This window comes from Falco rusticolus, chromosome 6 (assembly GCF_015220075.1).
Source record: "Falco rusticolus isolate bFalRus1 chromosome 6, bFalRus1.pri, whole genome shotgun sequence".
Lineage (NCBI taxonomy): Eukaryota > Metazoa > Chordata > Aves > Falconiformes > Falconidae > Falco > Falco rusticolus.
The window spans coordinates 83,587,242-83,609,142 of NC_051192.1; the positions used below are offsets into that span (position 1 = coordinate 83,587,242).

General features: G+C 39.3%; 1 protein-coding gene across 2 annotated transcripts in view; it reads right to left on the reverse strand.

Moving 5' to 3' along the window:
- Positions 1 to 532: 532 nt before the first annotated feature.
- The window catches only part of UBE3D (ubiquitin protein ligase E3D), an 84,555-nt gene continuing 63,186 nt past the window's right edge, over positions 533 to 21,901 (reverse strand). Inside the window, exons 10-11 of one of the 2 annotated variants that reach the window (XR_005104891.1) lie at positions 11,052 to 11,294; positions 533 to 2,219 (exon numbers count right to left, since the gene is read on the reverse strand). Coding sequence is in view for 1 of the 2 variants with exons in the window: in XM_037391823.1 (XP_037247720.1) it covers positions 2,199 to 2,219 (21 nt within the window). In the remaining variant the exon portion in view is untranslated. The remainder of the gene's footprint in view (positions 2,220 to 11,051; positions 11,295 to 21,901) is intronic. The other variant, XM_037391823.1, reaches the window with a different exon arrangement.

A 21,901-nucleotide genomic window follows, 5' to 3' on the forward strand; every position in this document is an offset into this window, starting at 1 on the left:
GGACAACGGGCACAAACGGTGACACAGGAAGCTCCACCTGAATATAAGGAAGAACTTCATTTTGATGGTGGCAGAGCACTGGGACAGGCTGCCCAGAGAGGCTGTGGGGTCTCCTTCTCTGCAGACATTCAAAACCTGCCTGGATGCATTTCTGTGCAACCTGCTCCAGGTGAAGCTGCTTTATCAGGGGGCTGGAGGAGATGATCCCCAGAGGTCCATTCCCACCCTGACCCTGCTGTGATACTGTGATCATTCTGGAACCAAGTATGTTACCAGAGATAGATCAACTCTTTCTGGCCACAATACCAAAGGCGGCATGACATGACAGAGACTGAACCTCAAAAGCATAAATATTCTCTGACATAAGATGGCTCCATACATGCAAAACCTTAACAGGGGTAATTTAAATAGGTCGGAATAGATTTTAAAGATGGAGTATTTCTATGTGACATGAATGTCTTCCATCTGCAAATTGCTCAGGCATATTCTGGGAAGCTGAAACTGTCACAGAAATTAAGCAGAACAAACAGTAAACTGATTTAAAAAATATATTTTGTTCATAAAATGAGTAAACATTGGTGCATAGACAAAATACCTTAAAGCTAGATAATTTCGTCCCTGAATACAAAACTCCGAATACTTTTGTTCTTCCTTCAATACTGAAAACTACAATAATAACAGAAAAATACGATGATAACCAGACTGGGAGCTAGGAGGCCTCAGCTCCTTGTCTTTGGATGTGTAAAACCCAGATAAGGTGCCCAACACTTCGCAGGGTCAAGTCCTACATTATGATCATTTCATGAGTAAAGGACATGTTAACTTTGCTTGAAATCCAGGAACTTTCAGAGAAATCATCTAACAGTAATATTCCCTCCAGAGTCCATCCTCCTAAAAATAGTTTTCCAACAAAGTAGGATCTTTTTTTTTTTTAAGAGGGGCTTTGAAAAAGCCAGCCTACATAAACAGGCTCTCTTGTCTTTTTTGTTTGTTTATTTGTTGGTTTGGGGTTTTTTTTCTGTTTGAATACCTTTTTATACCCATTTTGAGAACTCAAGAATTGTCACGCTAGGTCAGCCGAACCATTCCAGTACCTGACTGATTTGCCAAGAGCAAGTTTGAGGAAAACTGCAGATAATGGAGGCAGATACGGGATAAGAACCTGGAGGGATCAGGGGTCCAAAAGAGATGGTTGATACTAAAGGATCACTTCCTTCTAGCTCAAAAGCAGTCAATTCCAATGAGCAGGAACTGAAAAAAAAATGCCAGGAGACATCTTACCTGTTCCTTAGCCTATGCATGTATACCATCCTGTTCTCCTGGACAAGGGAAGGCAAAAATTGCTGATAACTAAGTGAGTAATCCACTCCAAAGCCAAAAATGTTAACAACTTTTGTATTCCATGGAAATGTGCTGTCATTCCTGTGGAAGGCAACTGAGCATCCATAACAGACAATGATGATTCAGAGTAGCTGTATTGACTTGCTACAAGTATCTTTCACCTCCGGCAGTTTCTGCAAGGCCAGCCTTCACACACATGTTCTTTTTTGAATTTGAAGGAATAATTATTCCAAGTAAGCATAAAACCTTGATTTTCTAAAACATTACCAATTTTTAAAAATTCAAATGAGGTATAGGAATACATGAACTGTCTTCCCTCTCTCCCAAGAAGGAAGATAAACCTTAATGTGGAAACAATATACATGATAAACATATATATTTGACAGAAACTAGAATTTACATTTTAAAGTTGGACCTCTAACTTTACCAGAGCAAAGAAAGTAAAGACCTTATGTTAGCATCCAGGACGTTAAATATTTTAAAACCTTTCTCTCCTACCAGCTGTGAATTTTCCTACTGACATATAGGCCACTATCAAACACTGTCTGATACAGGTAGTACTAAGATACATAGATAATTTCTTTTTAGCAATCAAGAGATCGTAACAGTCATTCCAGCTGGATGTGACAGGAGTGACAGGTAAGTCACTCTTAGAATGACATCTAAGAACGTACTGGATGCAAAAGTTAATTCTCTCTGTCTTTGGCTTTGAAACACGTCCAGATATGAAGAGTAACACATTTTGTTTCGTATTGACAGTGGATTTTTTTCCTAGAAGTCACGTCATTGGAAGTCATCTCAATGTTTCTGCTGAAGATGAATTTCAGAATAGTCTTCAACGCAGGTATCCACATTCTTCACATCTTCAAAAAGGCAACCTGTAAAAGGAAGCAAGAATAACACTGTGATTAGTCTCAACACTGTGGGTAAACCAAAGATGTTTCATTGTATTAACTGAAATTACATATTATAATCATCTTTTTATTTTATAAAAATAACACACTAACATAATGAAAGAGCAGAGGCTATATTTGAAAGCAGTGTTACTGTCCCATCACTTTTCTAATATGTGTCTCCTAAAATTCCCAAGCTTACTCTTTTTGCTCAAGCACTACACTGCACTTGTTGCTGAACTACATAGCAAACTCTTTTTTTCCCCCAGAATAACCAAGCACGAGGTGTTCATCTTGTCTAACTTAAAAGGCTATTTGATAGAATTTTGAAACTAGACCAGATTAAATCTTGGATATATTCCCTGTTTTGTCCAAGTATTAGCTTGTTTGAACAGTGCTGTTGCTGTAAGTGAAATCCTGATTCCAAAGTCAGGACTAAAACTCCTGATGGAAAGTCCAAAGTCGTAAAGAAAAAATGCCTTACATTTTAAAGTGACCAGGAACCAAAATCCTACCCTAGGGGAGAAGACAAATACTTGTATAAGATCAGAACATTGCAAATGACACTCTTCTTCTTTTTAGTGCACTAAGTGGACTGTCATGTCGACAGCTATTCAGAGGGAAGGTGAGCCATCTAATACAAGAGACCTATAGGATTTCTGCTGTCCCGACTCAGTTGTTCTTGGTCACATGCATGCAGCAGTTTCTTGCGTATGGTTTTGGTTTTGTTTAGCCTTCTTCAGAACCTGCAGGATACTAACTCAGAAAGTTAAGTTAGCCGACTAGAAACATAATCACATGTCCAGATTTTCATCTGCCAAGAAGATTGCCTCAGATATTCGATGGAGAACTTTGCTGATCACAAGGACAGAAAGAAAGATGGACAGATGCCACCACAGAAGGACAAAAAAAACCCAACCCCTGAACAACCACAAAAAAACCCAAAAAACCCAGAACAGTGTTCCAAAAAATATAGCCTGTATCTCCTACCCCACAAAAAACACACAAGAAAAACCCCCACATTTGAGACATACATTTCCCCTTTTTTTTCTCTCCAAGACCTTTCAACGTTCACTTAAGTGAAGATTCAAATTACTATCAACTACCACTTTGGATTTTCAGAGCTGACCTTCAATCACCAATCTACTTGATACCATGACTAAAGAATGCATGAAGAATGATCAACCAGAAGGAATTGAATTAAAGCATAAAATACCACCAAGTGTTCAGAACAGAGGGCAAAATAGAGTAAAGACATTTATTTGGATCCTATGCCCAAGGAATTTATAAGAGAGAGTTACATGTCTGCTATAGAGGATGCAAAAAATTAAGCAAGTTTTAACATATCTAAGAGACTTCTCAGAAAAACATTCATGCAAAGGATTCATATCTAAAATAACATGACTACGAGGCATGAATGGTTAAGAATAGCAATTCTTGGTTAAAGATGAAAAGAAACCCACTAACAGCTATTAGAAAGCTGCCATGTTGCTACATGGAAGGGTTTGTACAGACAAGACAACTGAGATCCCCAAAAGCTTCCACATTTCTGAATCATTCCTTTCTTCTTCCAAACTGGAACTAAAATTCAGAAACAATAATTTTCATGTAGAACATAATTTTTCAGAATCGTCTATCAGCAAACCTGCCCAGCAAATAGCTGGCTGGCCAGGGTGGAAGTCTGCCTGCTTGCCCATGAAAATCTCATCACACTGACATATTCCCACTAAGTGTTTTCATTCAGCTCAGTCAGCATTTTCCAACAAATTGGAAAAAGCTGTTACATCAAAAACATTTCTGTCAGCTCAAGCAAGGGGTGTTGCAAAAGCTAGAGACTACTCATCATGTAGGGAAATTTATCCACTAGGCCAAAGACTCCTACCCTGAAAGACATAAAATGAAAGGAAAATCAATACAACTGTCACCTTTCTCATTATTTAGTTGCTCAGATGAATAGAGACGCATAATTAATAGCAAATGTAAAAGATTACCTGTGGGAAGAGTCACAAGTTACAAGTAACAGAGGCTAGGGGTGAAATCCTGGCACCAATTAAGTCAAAGACAAAAGTCACATTGACTTTAACAAGGTGAGAAATTTGTCCTTACATTGCAAGGATAAAAAAGAAAAAAATCAAGAAAAGCGATAACCATCTCAATAGACAAGATTCAAAATTTTAAGCATATTTTTCTACCCAAGATTGCAGGCTCCTTTGACACACAGTTTTGAGGTATCATTAGAGTGGATATATTTGTTTAATTTGACTACTTGCTGTATTTTATAAATTTTCACTCCTTTGAGAGGATTATTTGCAACATAATGTTTCCCTAGACTGCCAGGCTCCCCTACTGACCAATAAATTGAAAAACATCAAAAAGAATCATTTATTATTTTCTGTATTTATATTTACTAACAATGTGAAATGAAAAGAGCACGTTAGATCATCCCTGCAGTTGACATAGCTAACAAAAAAAGGGATAACACATGGAAATCATAAACTGCTTAAAAAATACCTGCAACACATGAAGATATTTGAGATCAAAACCAACTGAAACTAAACCACTTAAGTTCCACCTTATCTGAAGTTCAATATGAAGAATATAAAATATTTCTTTATTGTAACTGTAGATGCTCTTGAATCTCTAAACAGCAGCAAACTATATGTTCTACATAATAAATGAATTATCATAGGTTGGGAAAGTGTTTTCCATGTATTAGAATACTTTCTCTGCAAGATAGACAACTACTGGCCTATTCCAGGTCTACTAGCAATTTTTTCAGCAAAGTCTGCAAATGCAGTATTTCACTGTTACTAGCACATTTTGAAAGAAAAATAATGTGCTGAACAGCTATCTGATCTATGAACTAAGGTTTATCACTAAATTCAGAATAAAAGTCAGTTTTGTAATCAGTTTGTTCACAGATTTTTAATTGACCTTACCTCAGCACGCTGTCCCCTTCTTAAATCACTCAGCATAGCTATCCATCATTAAGAACTGATTTTTATATTCTATTATCCTTACTTCTATAATGGGAGACATTGTTTTGTCATTTTCTTTCAATTATTTCTGAAGACAATAATGTTATCCTATCTCATAGTATCAAGTGCATCTCAGCACTCCACCCCATTATTTTCCATGGAGCCAGAAGCTGCTAAGACCTGTGGATAATGAATGAACATAAACTCCACATTTTCAAGCATTTTAAGAGATATCAAAACAGAGGGAGCAGCAGAGCCCCGCAGACGTACAAAGGATATAGCTTACAAAATAATTTTTCTTTAAAAAATAAAGCAGAAAAAAACTTTGTTAAATGCTTTTGCAGCCAGGGCAAGTTAAGAAACCCAGGTTGTGATGTTCAATTCTAGAAGCTGTGCTCTCTTAGCTTTCCCAGGAAAATGCAAAATGTCAAACTGTTACGCATACTCCAAACTACATGAGAATGGTACTAAGGAGTGAGAAAAGCATCCTGACAGTGAGTGTACTTAATGTGGTCAAACTTTGCAACAGGTTGGCCAGACAAGCGATGCAATCTCCTTCTGTCCTTTGCATATTCCAAACCTGACCAGAGACAGCCTGGGGCACCTGGCTCTGGCTGACCCTGCTTGAGTGGTGAGGTTGGACTGGGCAGTCTTCAGAGGTGCCCTCCAGCCTCAGTCATTCTGTGACTCAGTGATAATTTTGTACATACACACACACAAGCAAGTTAAGCGGCAGCACTATGCTGGTGGAAACTCTTTTACTATAAGCTACAAAACCAGAGGCTGACAATATTCTTTCCTCAGCAGGGAGAAGGCAGTTATGGTTTCAGTCTTTCTGAAACTTTCCAATAACATTTTATTTTATAGAGTGTTGGTTTATATTGGACATAAGGAAGAATGTTTTTATGATGAGGGTGGTGAGACATTGGTACAGATTGCCCCGAGAAGCTGGGAATGCCCCATCGTTCGAAGTGCTCAAGGCCAGGCTGGATGGGGCTTCGAGCATCCTGGTCTAGTGGAAGGTGTCCCTGCCCATGGCAGGGGGTTGGACCAGATGATTTTAAAGGTTCCTTCCGACCCAAACCATTCTGTAACTTTGTGTGTGTGTGTGGTTTCATCAAACTGTGCATCAAAGCATTCTATTGACTTTATACAACAAAAATCTCAAGACAACAGTGGGTAAAGGGAATTTCCTACTGTATTAAGCATCCATTCACAGAGTCAAAGACTGACGATTAACAGGTGAAAGAAAAAAGTTGTAATTTCAGGAAGTATTTTGAAAGCTATGAAGACCTAATGAACTAGGGAGATAAAAGAAGGTGGTTCCAGATGGCAGAAGCTGCTGGAAAGAAATCTCTTCTACCCAAGCAGTAACACTTGGTGAGCGGGTGGAGTGGATGACTGCTCTAAGAGAAGCAGAAGCATGACTGTAGGCAGCTAAACAATATATTTTATAAAGAAATGCAATCTGCAAATCCAGTGCATACAATCTGTCTTGTGGAGCTGACAACAGACAGAGGAAACAGCACTAAGAGAAAATCATTTTCTTGCCTAAAAAAAAAAAGTGAAGGAAAAGCAGTTCAATCTTTCAATCATCTGCAAGAAACAGAAAAGAAGCCAGATCCTTAATCTCAACAAAAGCTGAAAACCACTGTATGCCAGAAGATGCATTCCCATGCTCTAACACAAACTTTTAAACTGTTCTTATGTTTGAATTCTCTTTAAAGGAGACAACGTGAATCACGCATAAATAAATATCTCTGTGTTATGTCTGAGGACACAGAATTTCTAATACCTATGTCTCTCCCAAGAGCTAAACAAAAGCAGGTAGAAGACACACTACAGAATTTCTCTTCAGTATTGGAGAGGGAATTGTACTTGCCTTTACTCCTGCATAATAGAAAGGAAAAGAGTGGGCTGAAAGTAGTTACTTATGCTTCGGTTTGAGCAGAAGAAAATGAACCTATTAAACCTACGAACATTTCCTGAAATATGACTGTTCTAGTTTTGCTTTTCCATTGCACAACAAAGAACAAAACTCCACCACCAGGCTCAAAACTGAGGCTTAAATGCATAAGAGACATTTTACTGTTGTCTTCTTTGAACATTAGACCAATTTTTAGACAGTATCACACACAGTTCATAATGCCACATTGTGTTCTAGAACACAACTTACATGGCTATCTTAAATTATATCTACTGCAAGCGGACAATCTGTACAGATACCCGCGCTTTAATCCCGCACGTGTGCTGGTATGAAATCGGGCATGATTGAATGACTGCAGAGGAGGTGCTGATTATACACCAATGAGGCTACAGCCTACAATCAACGTCAAATGCTGTCTTCATTTCCACCAAGGCTGACAAGTAATCAAGCAATGCCACGCCATCCATGTGCGCAGGAAGATAGTAACCTCCCCAAAAAGACATGGTCAGCTGTGGGCAGACCTCTGCTCCTAGATCCAGCTGTAGTGGTGCATGACATTAACTTCACAGGCTCAATGGTTTCCCTCTGCAACAAGTTACTGTTCCTTTCTCCCCACAAAATGGCATTTCAAAATTTCTACCTAGCATCTGGTGAAATCAGACTGGTATGCTAAACTCTAGTCAGCGCTAACCAGATTGATTTATCCAAGAAACAAGACAGGGAGGGTTTGCACAAACAATTCTCCTGGCAGATCACAGGGAAGAGACTAAGCTCTGGTGGAAACAAGAGTGAAAAGCTGAGAATAGTCAGTCTTTTTCTCCACACATACAGCTGGGTTTGGAAGATAACATATACTCAAAGCATCAGACCAATGTCTAATTCACATACAGATTTGTATGGCACAAAAGCTATGGCTAGTGTTAAGTGTTGTGGTTTAATTCCTAATAATTACAGCTAGTACAAGCGCTTGGGTGGTTGCAATTAATAGTGCAGTCAAGATGCCCTGTACATAGAATACATCTCTACCTTGAAAAAGAACCAGAGAAAGTAATATAAACATGTTTGTGTGAGTATAACTAAGCCTACACGTAACTCCTCCTCTGTATTTACCAATGCACTGGTACAACTACAGTGACAATGTGCATAAACACATAGAGAAGGCCATAAAAACGTGCCTGACATTTCTTACCTCTGTAAAATAAAGACAGATCAAGGAGTGGCAGCATTCAAGCATCTGCACCACACCTAGGTCCCAGCTCTATGAACAACTGAATTCTCTGCTCAGAGTTTGGTGTTCCCACAGCTGCTGACAAGGACCAGAGGAGCCAAAGGACTACTTCCTTCTCTGAGGTGCAACAGTGGTGCTCTTCCCATTCCTGCACCACCACCACCAGAAGCAGCGATGCCTTACAGTTGTTACCATTACCCTGTGGATTAGCATCTATTGGCAATGGCTGCTTACGAACAGCCACATTAAAACTTCAGAGTTCGCCTGCTTACCCATACCACACAGTTTACATATTCACACTCACCTAACAGTCAGGGACCAAGTCCGCTGGTGCACAAATAACCTGTGCCAGAATTACTTTTTGGCACCAGTGTGAATGAACGGACACAAAGCAGATGGCATTAGATGAGCAGAGACGTGAGAGAACATTAACTGCTATATTTATGCTCACTCCCACTGAATCCACAGACCCATAAAAAAGCATCTGTCTTTTCCAGACTTAATGCTACCAAGCTGTTGCATATCTCTGAGGCTGCTTCTGGTAAGTGCAAAGGCATTTTTAGAAGAAATTGGAGAGGAAGGCAGCATATTCACTACTAGAAGAATGAGAGGAGCCAGAGATGTCCCTACCGTGACAGTGCGGGATTTCCTTGTCTTAAGATGGCCTCCTGGTAGTCTGCAAACTGCCTGGCTGTACTCCAGCTGCAAAGTTGCCCTCTGTTACACTGATACTTAATTCTTTTTCCTACACTCCAGGTTCTTGGGAGGATAGCTGAACATGATGCCACTGTATGCCTGTTTCCCCTGTGCCACAGAGGTCATCTAAGTAGACTTGGCTGCTCTAATATCCCCTCCACAGACAATCAATGGCTGCCACTTATCGCAACATGCCAAAAACAATTGTTTCAGGTTCTCTCAGAAAGGGAAAGCTTCCCAACATGCTTTAAAGGCCATGCAGTGAGAAGCCTGGCTTTGAGTACACATCAGAATATGAAAAGTGTTCTACATCATTACCCTTGCTTGGCATTTTTGGACTAAGTGAAATGAGAAACCACCAGCCTGTGCTCACAGCAGCAGAACTTCACACCACTAGGCTAGTAAGTCTTAAATACTTTACTATGGAAAACAATTTCAAACAAAAATGTCACTAGAGGAATACAAGTCCATTGAAAAGGTCACTAAAACAATATTACAGTACTACAGGTTGACTGAGCAGATACTGCTGGACAAGCCAAGTTTCAAATATTTAGTCAAATAAGGAGCTAAAATTTAGGGTCAGTATAAAAGCCTTCATGATTATCACTACCATGCTTGAATTGCAATGGAGACAGAAACTAAAATATATCCAGAATACTCTCCGAGCCAAACACGGCAGCACTGTGCTGCAGGGGACTATGCTGGTGACAGCAATAATGAAGTCAACAGAAGCACATGTTGTGGAACTGTGCTACCCTGACAAGCTGAAACCCTGCAAATTGGGTTGAAGAATAAGTGTTTGTGGAACGGCAGCTTTGCAATCTGACCCACTAACCCCTACAAGGCTCAGATTTGGGTGTGGAAGAGAGGACATTTTGTGAAGGACTCCACAGGAGGTCAAGGCCATTCTTTAGCATATGTAACTGCAAGGAATTTCCCATCTCAAAGAGAAGCTGTTTCAAGCAGCTTGAAAGTCTTAACGAAAACCTATTTTTGGTCAGTGCTATACTACCACAGAAGCAGAGGAATGCTGCTGGCAACAAAAGCTGGGGAGAACTTGGCTTCAGTAGACCTATCACCTAAACAACCAAATTCCCCAAGCACTTCTAGGAGAAGGCTGGGGGAAGGCAAGTCCTCTCCTGTACAACGTGAAAGGCACGGCGGATCTGTGGGCTTTCCAGTCTTCATTGCAGGAAGAAACTCATTAGAATGTCACTCTGACAAATCACTTTCTTCTGCTGTCCAAGCTAGGGAAGATATAAAATATAACCAAAACAACCAAGAAGAAAGTTAAGTAGATTCCTTTCATTTAATTGCTAGTGGAATTAATTGTAACCAAAGCAAGGATTTATTTTTTTTAAATATGATTTTTCATTCTGGTAATGTCCCTTCAGGATTGACGAAATAAACCCATCTATGAATCAGCATGCATTCTTTCAACTAATCCTTCCTAAAAGTATTAATTTCTTATAAGAACGAAGCTGGATTTGAAATGTGACAGAGATAAATGAGAAAAAGCAAAAGATTTCCTCTGAAGTCCCAGGCTGTGCACGTGCACTGCAAGCTATCTCTTTGCTAACACAACAGTTGCATGCCGAAGCTTTTTCAAGCTTTAGAGGGAAAACTATAAGCAGCTGCAAAAACAGTAGAAAATAAACTTCTTCATGTTGTCATTTTATATGAAGACAATAGTTGTTTGTTTTTTTTTTTAAATTTTAGATCAAGTAGTTCTTTGCATAAAAAAGGAAAACTTTTTGGGTTGGTTTTTTTCAGGTTAAGTTGAGAATGCTATTATTCTTTTGATTCTTTACATCTAGATATGAGAAATCCCAAACTTCATGGCTTTATTTTGTCTTTTGCCAAGCCTTCCTCATTATACTACTTTTATTTCCATTGCAGACATTACTTCTTGTAAATTAAAAAAAAAAAAAAAAAAAAAAAAAGGTACTCATCATTAAGACAGGCACAGAAACAGGAGTATTATTTACCTTTGTTAGTCTTAATACAGTTTCTCTCTTGAATGCAGACCACAGTGGGGGACGAAACTTGGTACTCATGTTGCATTGCAATTACTGATCCAAAGCAAACGAGGCTGCAAAACCCATGGAATTTAGGATTTTCTTAACACCAGATGATGTTTGGGTTTTACTGTAGTAATTACCATGATGAACTTCACATAATCAGGCAATCCGAGCAGCACATATTTTTCTGCATCAAGTGGTTTTAAAGTGCTGTAGAAAAGACATTTGTTTAAGCACATACTTGTAAGGGCAGTTGGGAGACACGTGTTAACCTAAAACAAACAAGGCACTGCAAGCTGCTGTGTCAATTTACAGCACACTAGCTACATCCTAAAGCTAGAGATGTGAAGAAATTAATCCCTGGCACACCAAACCTGAACATACGATGCAGCTCCTAAAAACTTTTTAGCCTCCCCGAAAGGTGTTGCACAAGGCTGAATTGGAGAAGGTTACGTTTGCTACCCTTTCGAAGACCTGCACTTCAACGCACAGCTCGCCATTTCACACCTTCACACACAGAGCCTGCTGTCACAGCAGGATTTGCTCTGGGCCAATTTCCTGAAAGTCATGTCAGTCTAAGGCTCTGTTGTATTTTTGTAGTTCTCCTTCCATGAGATTTCTTTGCATTCTTGGAAATCTGTTTCAACTTGACCAGCGTCTACAATACCCAAGCATTTCCCCAGAAAGGGAAAGGAGCGAACACTGTTGCTGCTTAGCATCCCACAACTGCACCTCTTGTAGTATTTCAGCAATGAGGAAAAGAATAAAAAAAACAACACCCCTGAACAAGGCACTCTGCATAGTCTGATGCCTTTTAGAAGAAAGGTCTAGATAGAGAGATACATGGATTTACTTTTTGACCACAAAGCAAATAAATTGTAGCTAATTCCATAGGGAATAAATAGGCTCAACTAAGCAGCAACATAATTTCTCTTCATCAGTATCATCAAATCACCACTCTCAAAAGCAAGCTGATAAGGTATGGTGTATGTCAGGTGTGAGATCGGAGATCAGTCAGCACACTATACAGTTACTTCTTTGATGAGATGCTGGCTTTCCCAGGTCTGTGAAGTTCTGGTCATGTGCATGGCTGTGGCTCTCAATTAGATTTTCTTTGACAGTATTCTCTGCAATGTATTTTATGAAGCATCCTATCTCAGCAAAATACCCTCTTACTGTATTCCAATTCTACTATGACTTGAAGACAGGGAAGTGCTAATAAATGTGAAAGAGAAGCACTGGTTTTAGGTCTTTACTACACAGTAACATGCTCAGCTGGATTCTAAGCTGGCAAATGTTTCCTTCCTTCCTCTCCTCCTGTCCCTTTTGCCACGAAGTACTGTAGCAAACTCTAAAATAGGAAGGCAACTTCCAAGTGCTCCATCATCCAAATCAAGAAAATGAACAATATAGTCTTCTATTACCAGCTTGTTTTTCCAGCTCAAATGTTCCCTTCATCATAAACTATTATTTTCTCTATTATTCCCTAATATTGAACCATTCACCATGTTAACTCAGATCTTCCTTCTCCTATTTTTAACAACTTCCCCTGACATTTTTCTCCTCATACCAACCAATCCTTCTCCCCTAAACCCACACAATACACCTTCAGTCAGGATTTACTTCCAGCCCGTGCTATGGCTCATACTACTACAGTAGGAGACATGTCCCCATGCAGTCTTGCTCACACTGTTTCCCTAGGAAAAGCAACATTACTACAAAAATAATTATTTATTGTTGCCCAGCTGCAGCACCAGGCAAAATCTGCAAGCCAGAATCCCCTTCGGTGCCTGGCTGGAGAATGCCTGTTTCTTGCTTGTGTTTCTTGTCTTCTTTCTCCCTCCCATTAATAGGAGAAAAAATAGCAGGCTAAGATTATTTTAATTTTAGAAGCAATACGGTGGAAAGCTAAAGAGAACAAGGAACTGGAAGCATAAGGAGGACAAAGTAGTATCTCTTGCTAAAAACTGAAGTTTAGACAAGCATCCACACTAAATAAAAGAGCTATGTAATTGGTGTGGTGCGTTATCAAGGCTATCATACAAGCAACTACAAAACTTGGGTTTCCCTCATGCTCTCCACAACTCTCAGTGTAATAGCAATACTGCAAAAATTATCTGCAGGAATCATCACTGGCAAGACACCAGAGCCATTAGATATTAGTGTTGTAGGTCAATGCATTTTTTAATTGTAACTTAATGAAAATAATTTTTTCTTCGTCCAAATTTAGCTACCTGTTTAAAAAGTCTGTTTGAGACCACTCGTAAGGCAACTTTCTCATCTCTTACACCAAGATGCTATAGCAAACCCAACAGATAGGTAAAACTGACAGGAGAAACTATGGAGCAGCACCAGAGGGCACCTGCTCTGTCTTCCATCTGACTGTCAGGAAAAGCTGTATTAAAAACTGATGTGGTAAAGTGCTTTAAACAAAGAAAGAAGCCAAGCACTTCTGGTTAATACTCTATCTGCTCATGGTCTGGTGGGTGAAGTTCCACTTTATTTTTGCTTTCATCTTCAAACTGTGTTTCAGTTATATCCAAAACCAAAATCAGCAAAAAACTGGAAGTTAAGAAATGGTCTATAATCTTAATTTCCTGCAATGTTTAGAGCTAGCAATGCACAGAAACCAGTACACAGACGTAAACTGGGTTTAGAGAGTCTCCCTCAGCAAATGGCACATGAGCAGAGCACACTGTGATGTCATGCTGGAACTGCTGCAATATCTTGCCAGATATTCAATGTTGCCACAGTGTAAGACATGGCCATCTCCTGTGTGCACATCCATTTCTGAATACACCAAACACAAACACCACCTGAAGTGCCACTTGAAATACCAAGAAGATGCGGGGAGGGGGCAGAGGGAGCATGACACAGAATGGATGCATCAGAGAACAACAGAAATAAATGATATCTTTTAATGAGAGGTATTTGGTTATGTGCTTACATTTACATGCAATTAAAACGGTCCAAACAGTCGATCTACCGTAACTCAAAAGAACAAGGTAGAGTACATTAAAGGAGAATGTGGCACTTTTAAGTAACACTTTGAAACTAGTTTGAACAGGTGTCTTCATTGGGTTATCTTTTGAAAACTTTATGGAAAAAAGCAAGTTTGAAAAATTAGCTGCTTAAATTCTCTCTTCGCTTCCTGGCAGTTAAAACTGGAATGAGAATAAATACCTCCCTGCGTGAGGTATGAGGATTAATTTGTTTGTGTATATAAATGGGTATTTAAGTATCAACTACTATTTTATTTTTAACACCTTATTGGGACTACTGCATTCCTACCCGAGTTCAGCTTTTGGCAAGAGATTAGGATGGGGTTAAAATGGGAACAGGTGTTTGGAAGATGATATGGCTGTAATAAAAGCACTAACCAAGAAGATGAAGGGAAAAATAATTTAAATACGGCATTCCTTTGTATCCTGTGAAATAGAGAGACACCCCAAAAAGAAAAAAACAAAATCACAACAACTAAGGGATATTTAGGAAGATGTCTTTGCCGGCTGTGATTCATTCCCAGAGGGACACAATCTGAGAAGGGCTGTCCTTTGGGCCGGGTCATCCTGCTCTTGTACAATCTCATGATGCCTGTTAAAAGGCCAGGCATTCAATACACAACAGTTTCACTGCTTAATGCTGGCTGGGTAATAGAACATTTTCAAAGCCTCAAAAGGATGTAGTTTAAGGTCACTATCAGTGAGATCTGAATCATTACTAGGTCAAACTGATTTTTATTTCTAGGAACCGTGCACATTCTTTTTTGCCAGCTGCGGCAAGAAGAAAAGCTGAAACCATCCATTTCAAGGTTCAAACACATGAAAACAGATGTTTTCTTGGTAAAAAGAAGAGTTGCTGACCTTGAAGCTTCATAATATTCATACATACATACAATATTCACCGTTTTTAGAATATCTTTCCCCCAACAACAGGTTAATTGAAGATAAAAGCTTTCAAGTGCTTTTTGAAAGCAGACTGTGCTCAAAACCCAGTCCTGCAAGCTAAACCTGTTCACATCAAGACGTACTATTATCTTCATACAACAGTAAAAGCAAATAAAGCAATGATTTTTAAAAGCAAAATTGTATGGCGAGGCGGGGAGGGGCAGGGAAGGTGTTTCAAGATGTGTGGTGTTTATTACTACTTTGTTTATTGCCATACTCCATGATAGTTTCTTGTAAGAGTAGCACATAATGTACAAAACAAATGTAATTTAACTACGGAGATACTAGGAAAATTCTCCACGTGCAGCATGCATTTTCAGCTGTGGGAACTCCCAGTATGGTTGACCCTCAAAACTCAAAAGTTAGACTGAGGATATTGTCAGAAACTGAAGTAGTTTTCTAGACTATATCAAAGTCCCATATCACTTTCACCATGAAAAAGCTTTCCTGTTGCCCGTGGAACAACTGAATGCAGTAATGTAATTTCGGCATGCTAGATGTTTATTTTGCTGGTATTAAATGATTTTTGCATTTTAAGAAGGTTTAATACAATTATCTTTGACTTCAGTATGTTTAAGGTGCATCCCTTCCAAGTATTTCTTGTCAGTAGTCACCCATGAGAGAATTAGTCTATTAAATTAGTAAGTCAGTAAGGAAGGCTTTAAAATGACTGACGACAGAGGATTATCTCTTCGAAAACAATACTGAAGAAAACAACCTTGACCTGAGACAAATTCACATGTCCTTTTGATTCTAATGACTTCATCAACAAGAACATGATTATTCAGAAGCTGAACTTGGTCCCATATCATTGATTCTGCACACACATTTGAACAGCTCAGAGTGGCTCAATTTAACTCCATTGTCCAAAGGAGGCAATTATTCATGTGGTGAAGTGCTTATGGGAATCAAATCTAGATTCATAAATGTCTTATGGAATCCTGCCCCTGACAGGCATCGGACTACTCTAAATACTTATTCTCTGTCAGGACAGAATTGGAAAATTTTGATGAATGCATCAGTTAATGATCATTCTTGAAGTCACTGGAAGACAACAAATTGGTTTTCCAAAAGGAAGGGTTGTACAAGGAACCAATGTGATTTTAAGATGGAATTTGACTAATTGATGATACGTGACATGTTATCTGCAATAGCAGGGGACTAAATTTAATGAAACACGAGTTCCATGTGGTCCTAGCTACAGACCATTCCAGTTACTGCAAGTCTATGGGATAAAAACTGATCACAAAAGCTGACTACATCTGACTACATAAAATCCACAGCTAAACCCTTTCTGAAAGAGTCTTTTCATCAAAGTCCCATCTCAGCCTGTCAACAGAGCAGCAACAGTGGGAAATGCAAGTTCACACTTTGCAAGCAGAGGTCAGATGGACCCTACACTGTCTGGCACCAGGACACTAACCTCCACTGCAGGGGCAGGACTGACCTTTTGAGACGATGACCTTTTACATACCCTAGAATCACCAAAAGGTTCTGAGTTTCAGAACTCTGATGTCCTTCCCCTCAATAAACCACCACTGTCAAAAACGGGAAAAAAATGCATAAGTGTTCAATAAATCAAAACCAAATCCGTCACTCCGGCCTTTTTTACTCGTCAAATGAAAAGCCAGAGATTCTACAAAGACCCTAGTAGCCTTCACTAACATATTTCCCCTGAGGAGTATGCATTTCTTTGGTGGCCGTTTAAGCAATAAGCAAATGCCCTTGCAAACTTCTCCCCCTGCTGTGTCGGCACAGCTGCATAGTCACTGGATAAGGCAAAAGGAGCAGAGGGAAGAGACAAGGTGACATGAACAAGAGGCCCAGGAGAGATGGAAGGGCCACCTTAAACCAGATCAAATAGTTTGCTGCTGAATATAAAAATACCACCCTCCATACCACAGCAATGTACAGGCCATAAAAATAGTAAAAATAAAGCTATAGTCAATGTCATGTGAAGGAACACTGAACGGACATGGTATTAAAATGTCTGGAAATACACTCTGAAAGCAGCAAGTCCTGTAGTCAGCTGGTCATGTCATTCGGCCTTACCCAAGGAAGTCACACAAGCAATACAGAAGGCACTTTTCTCTATTATATTATACTCTGTTACTTTTGGAAGTTATTTTCATGTCTGATTTATCATGGAAAATATAGGTAAATGATCCCGTTTGTCTTCCCCGACCTCCAAGTGACACTGCCTAGAAAGACCTTTGCTTTCTCCAGAGATGTCCGTTATTTCTTCTAAACTGTGAGGAAGAGTTCACAACCTTCAACATGTGAAAGGTAAAAAAAAAAAAAAAAAAGCAAACAAACAGCAAAACCTCAGGCATTTACATACATTTAATAATCAAAGCCACCAAGCCCATCTCTCAAGAAAACCCTCAGAGGGTTGGATTATTAAAGCTGAGTACGGGTTCACCTATGCAACGGTGCAGCCTCTCTTTTTCCATCACCCTTATTTATCGACTTCATTTCAAGTAAGAACATAACAGCTCTGAAACTGAGGACTGTGTGTCCATCATCTACCACAACACACACTTGCACTGTGACGGAACCAAAGGCCTCAACAAGACAGAAATTCCTGCAAGCTGTCTCCTTGCACTGACAATTTATGCAGCTCACAAACTGCTCCTTCAGTATTCATCTCCTGCAGCCTCTCTTTCCTGTCCACTTTTGCTGTGCTTTGATTTAAATTTGAAAATAATCTCCATGGATCGTGCACCCTGCTTTTAATTTTTCAGCCAAGTGCTGTGCACAGCTTTTGTCTGTAATAGTAACAGATTGCCCAAGGACACACACAATGAGTCATGGAAAGAGTCAGGATTTCCTGGCTCTTTATCTGATGCTGAGACAAGGCCTCTCATGTTTCCAATTTTCAGGGGCTAGCAGGTGGGAGGGGAAGAGAAGAGATAGGAAGGGAAAAAAGATGGAGAGAGACTTTTTTAGATAAGCAAAACAGACAACTAGAAAAAAACGTGCACAAGCTCTTTCCCTGCTCAGTTTCAGATGACTGATGCAACAGTAATTGCAAAGTCTGCTGAACAGCTTAAATCTGGTTTTAAAAAATGGAATGAATAAAACAGAGGAAAAATTAACGGGCAGCAAAAAGACACAAAATTTGATGTTTCTTAAAGCAGAAACAAAATAACCAGTTCACTCAACAAGCTTTGAAACAAGAGAAAGGAATTTACATGCTTTCAGGGCAAGGGGATTTGGGAAGCTTGCTCCCAAATGGGACAGCAGGTAGCAGCATTAGCATATGCCCACCCCAGAACTGTGAAAAAATCTGTGGGCTGTGAACATGCAAGTAGGTGACATGAATCAACCCTCAGTGGAACACACTTCAAAAACAGTCTGTGTGTTACACTAGCCTATTTCACTTAGGAAGCTGGTTCCCTCAAGACCACCTATAATTAGCAAGAGGTGAGGAACATTCAAGAGACAAATATAGATCATGCAGAGGTGATGAATCAGCAGCCTGAAAATAATTAATATCCATCCTAATAATGCTACCTACTCCAAAAGACTGTGCAACAGTTTACGAGACCCATAATGTCACACAGGAATAGGAAAATAATTTTTCACCCCCACAAAAGTAGGCCACCCATCATATTCTGAAGAGGGATCCAAGCGAAAAAAGACAAATGGATTTTGAGACAAGTTGTACTCATTTGTCACTGCAAAACACCGTTCACACGTGGGCTTTGGCAGCACTCTGGCTAACTGTCTGAAATGAGACCCATTTCAAAATAAAATAGATATTAAAACACTGGTGCCATAAAAGACTTTAACTACAATTACACATCTATGCCCACATGTATGGGATATTTAGGGACTGCTTGTCTCAGGGGTCTGGGATAATGAGATTATTTAGAGATGACTGCCTCAGGATACAACTAACTCAGAGTTCATGCATTTCATTACTATCTGTATTACAGCAACAGCAAAGAGTCTTGCTGTATTCATGACAAATAACTGTACTCCCAACCATACCCTACCTGAAGAGATCTAAAGCAACATCTAGCAGGTACAGTCAGCCCGATATTGTGGGAATGGAGATGGCTTCTTTGGGTCCCTCTAATTAAATGATTAACTGCAACGACAACTGTCACCATGAACAGCAAACTGTTTTAGCAGAGGATGAGAACAATGTGAGCCAGGAGGTGGTTCTTTTCAGATTCTCAATGGAAGGCAAGCAGTAAGTAACACAGCATTAGCCTGTACGTTGCCAGGGGCCCTGCTGACAAAAGACACTGAAAGCCCGAGGTACTCAATGCACATTTTGCCTCAGTCTTTACTGGTACGACCAGCCTGCAGGAATCCCAGGCCCCTGAGACCTATGGGAAGAAGAAAACTTACCCTTGATGAAGGACGACCAGGTTACAAAACACTTAAAAGTGGACATACATCTGCATCAGGAAAGCTGTTTTGCTAGAAAGTTGAGGGAGGTGATTCTCCACCTCAACTCAGCACCAGTAAGGTCACATCTGGAGTGTTGGGTCCAGGTCTGGGCTCCCTAGTATGAGAATGATATGGATTTCCTGGAGCAAGGGCTAACAAAGGGCCATGAAGATGACTAAGGGACTGGAACATCCTTCATATGAGGAGAGGCTGAGAGCTGGGACTATTCAGCCTGGAGAAGGAAAGGTCCAGGGGAAACATATCAATGCGTATAAATACCTGAGGGGAGGGAGCGAAGATGAAAGAGCCAGTCTCTTCCCAGCAGTGCCCACTAACAGGACAAGAGCCAATGAGCACAAATTAAAGAGCGTGAAATTCCTTCTGAACACAAGAAAATACTTTTTCACTGTGAGGATGGTAGAACACTGGCACAGGTTGCCCGAGGAGGCTGTGGAGTCTCCATCCTCTGAGATATTTAAAAGCCAAATGGACACGGTCCAGGCAACTTGCTCTAGCTGACTGCTTTACTCAGCAGCGGGTTGGACCAGATGATATCAAGAGGTCACTTCCAACCTCAGTGACTCTGTAAATATATTTGTTACACACAGTTTTTGAAGTGAACAAGCTCATTTACAAAGACTGGTCATTAAGGCGTTCTTCAAGACAAACTGGTTTTGTAAAACCTCCAGACAAGACTTTTTCCACTCTGCCCTTTTTTTGGTGGATTTAGATGCGGTGCAAATTTCACTTTCCCTCTTCAGTTTGCTCCCTAAGCTTCCTTTTCTATGCCAACTTCTTTCATTCACTTGAAAGATATTTGAGTCAAATACTGGACAGAAAAGACATCTGAATTAAATATTATCTTGCAGTTTTGGTTGACTCACCTTCTTCCCTTCTCCTCCCCTTCTCCTTTACACCCTTTTTATATTACAATAAAGTATGAATCTGTCCTTCAGCTAGTAGTTCCATGCAATCCATATTATCCTCTTCAAAATCCTTTTTTTCCGCTTTTTTTTCTTTGGCTATTTTTTAGCCATTGAATACTTTCCAGTTGCAGATGAAAATAACAGTTAAGTTTTATTATTATGAGACCTTTTCTTGTACTGATAAAAATCTTATTATTCAAAACAAAGCTAGCACGGTTTCTTTAACAATGAGATTTTCATGTACATTTTTTATCTTCTTTTTAGAAACATTAATGACCTTCAAGGAGAATCAATTTTCCGGTTTCTTTCTTTCTATTCTTTTTCTTATTTTTTTAAATCCAATTTTACCATCAAGGACAAGCACACATGAAAAAATTATACACTGGATTCATAGCTCCCTTGAGGTATCATTCTGGACTACTGAAGTATAATTATTACAGTGCATTGGTCTGCTCTAAGACTTCCAAAATCTTCTTTAAAACTCCTTCCTTAGAGCAAGACCACTAAAAAATACATTGTTAAAACCTAATTACCTGCATCATAAAAAAAAAAAAAAATAGCACTTCACAAAATTCAATGAATGAAAAATAGCGTAAGTTAGTAGAAATGTAGACAGACGATAATCAAGAGCATAGAAATATGTAAGACCCAAAGTTGAGGATCATAGCGTGACCTGAAGGTTTGAATGAAATAACCTGAAGTTGCTCAAAATGTAATCAGCTTTATAAGACAAACATCAAGAAGTAGCAAAGACTGAAACCAGATACACAACATTTCTGCATGAAAACTTTTAAGTCTACTGTACTGAGTTAGTGAAAAAAAGAAAACTGAAAAAATGTTTGCCTCAGACTCCAAAAAAACAATCATTGTCCTGGACTTCTCACACTAAACCCCTTACTGCTTGACAGACAATTTGAACATATATATTTTTGTTTACTTTGAATACTGGCCACATTTCACTCATTTTGTATCCTGAATTTAAACATTTTATACAAAATCCTATTGTACTGCATAGACAAATAAACTCAAAAAAGACTAATTACAAAAGGGATTTTGATCCCCAAAACTGTTATATCCCTTAGTAAGCCCATATTAGATGAGTATGATTTGTTTGCATGTGCAAGGATTACTTTTATAATGTTACTGATCCTACCTACGTTTCAGTATTTTAAATCAGTACTTTCCTTTAGCTAACTTCTAAAAAATAGGTTTTCTAGTCGTAAAATCCTCAGACATCATTCCAAATACCCCATCTTTCCACATTACTTATATTTTATGCACAGTCATAGATACACATCTGCTACGTATTACGCAAAAGTCCAAGTAAAGAAAAAAAAATGCTTTGCACTTTCCCTTTCTTTCATTTCTCTGGCTGATCTCTTTCTGACTGTGAAACAGAAGGAAAGCCTGTTTAAAGACCGACAGGCTGAAAGACAGAAGGAAAGAAAATCACAGACCTTGAACACCCGGAGTAAAAATTAATTAGTTAACGGCTAGAAGCATGAAGCGTGAAGGAAAACAGAGAACCTTCCCATTATGA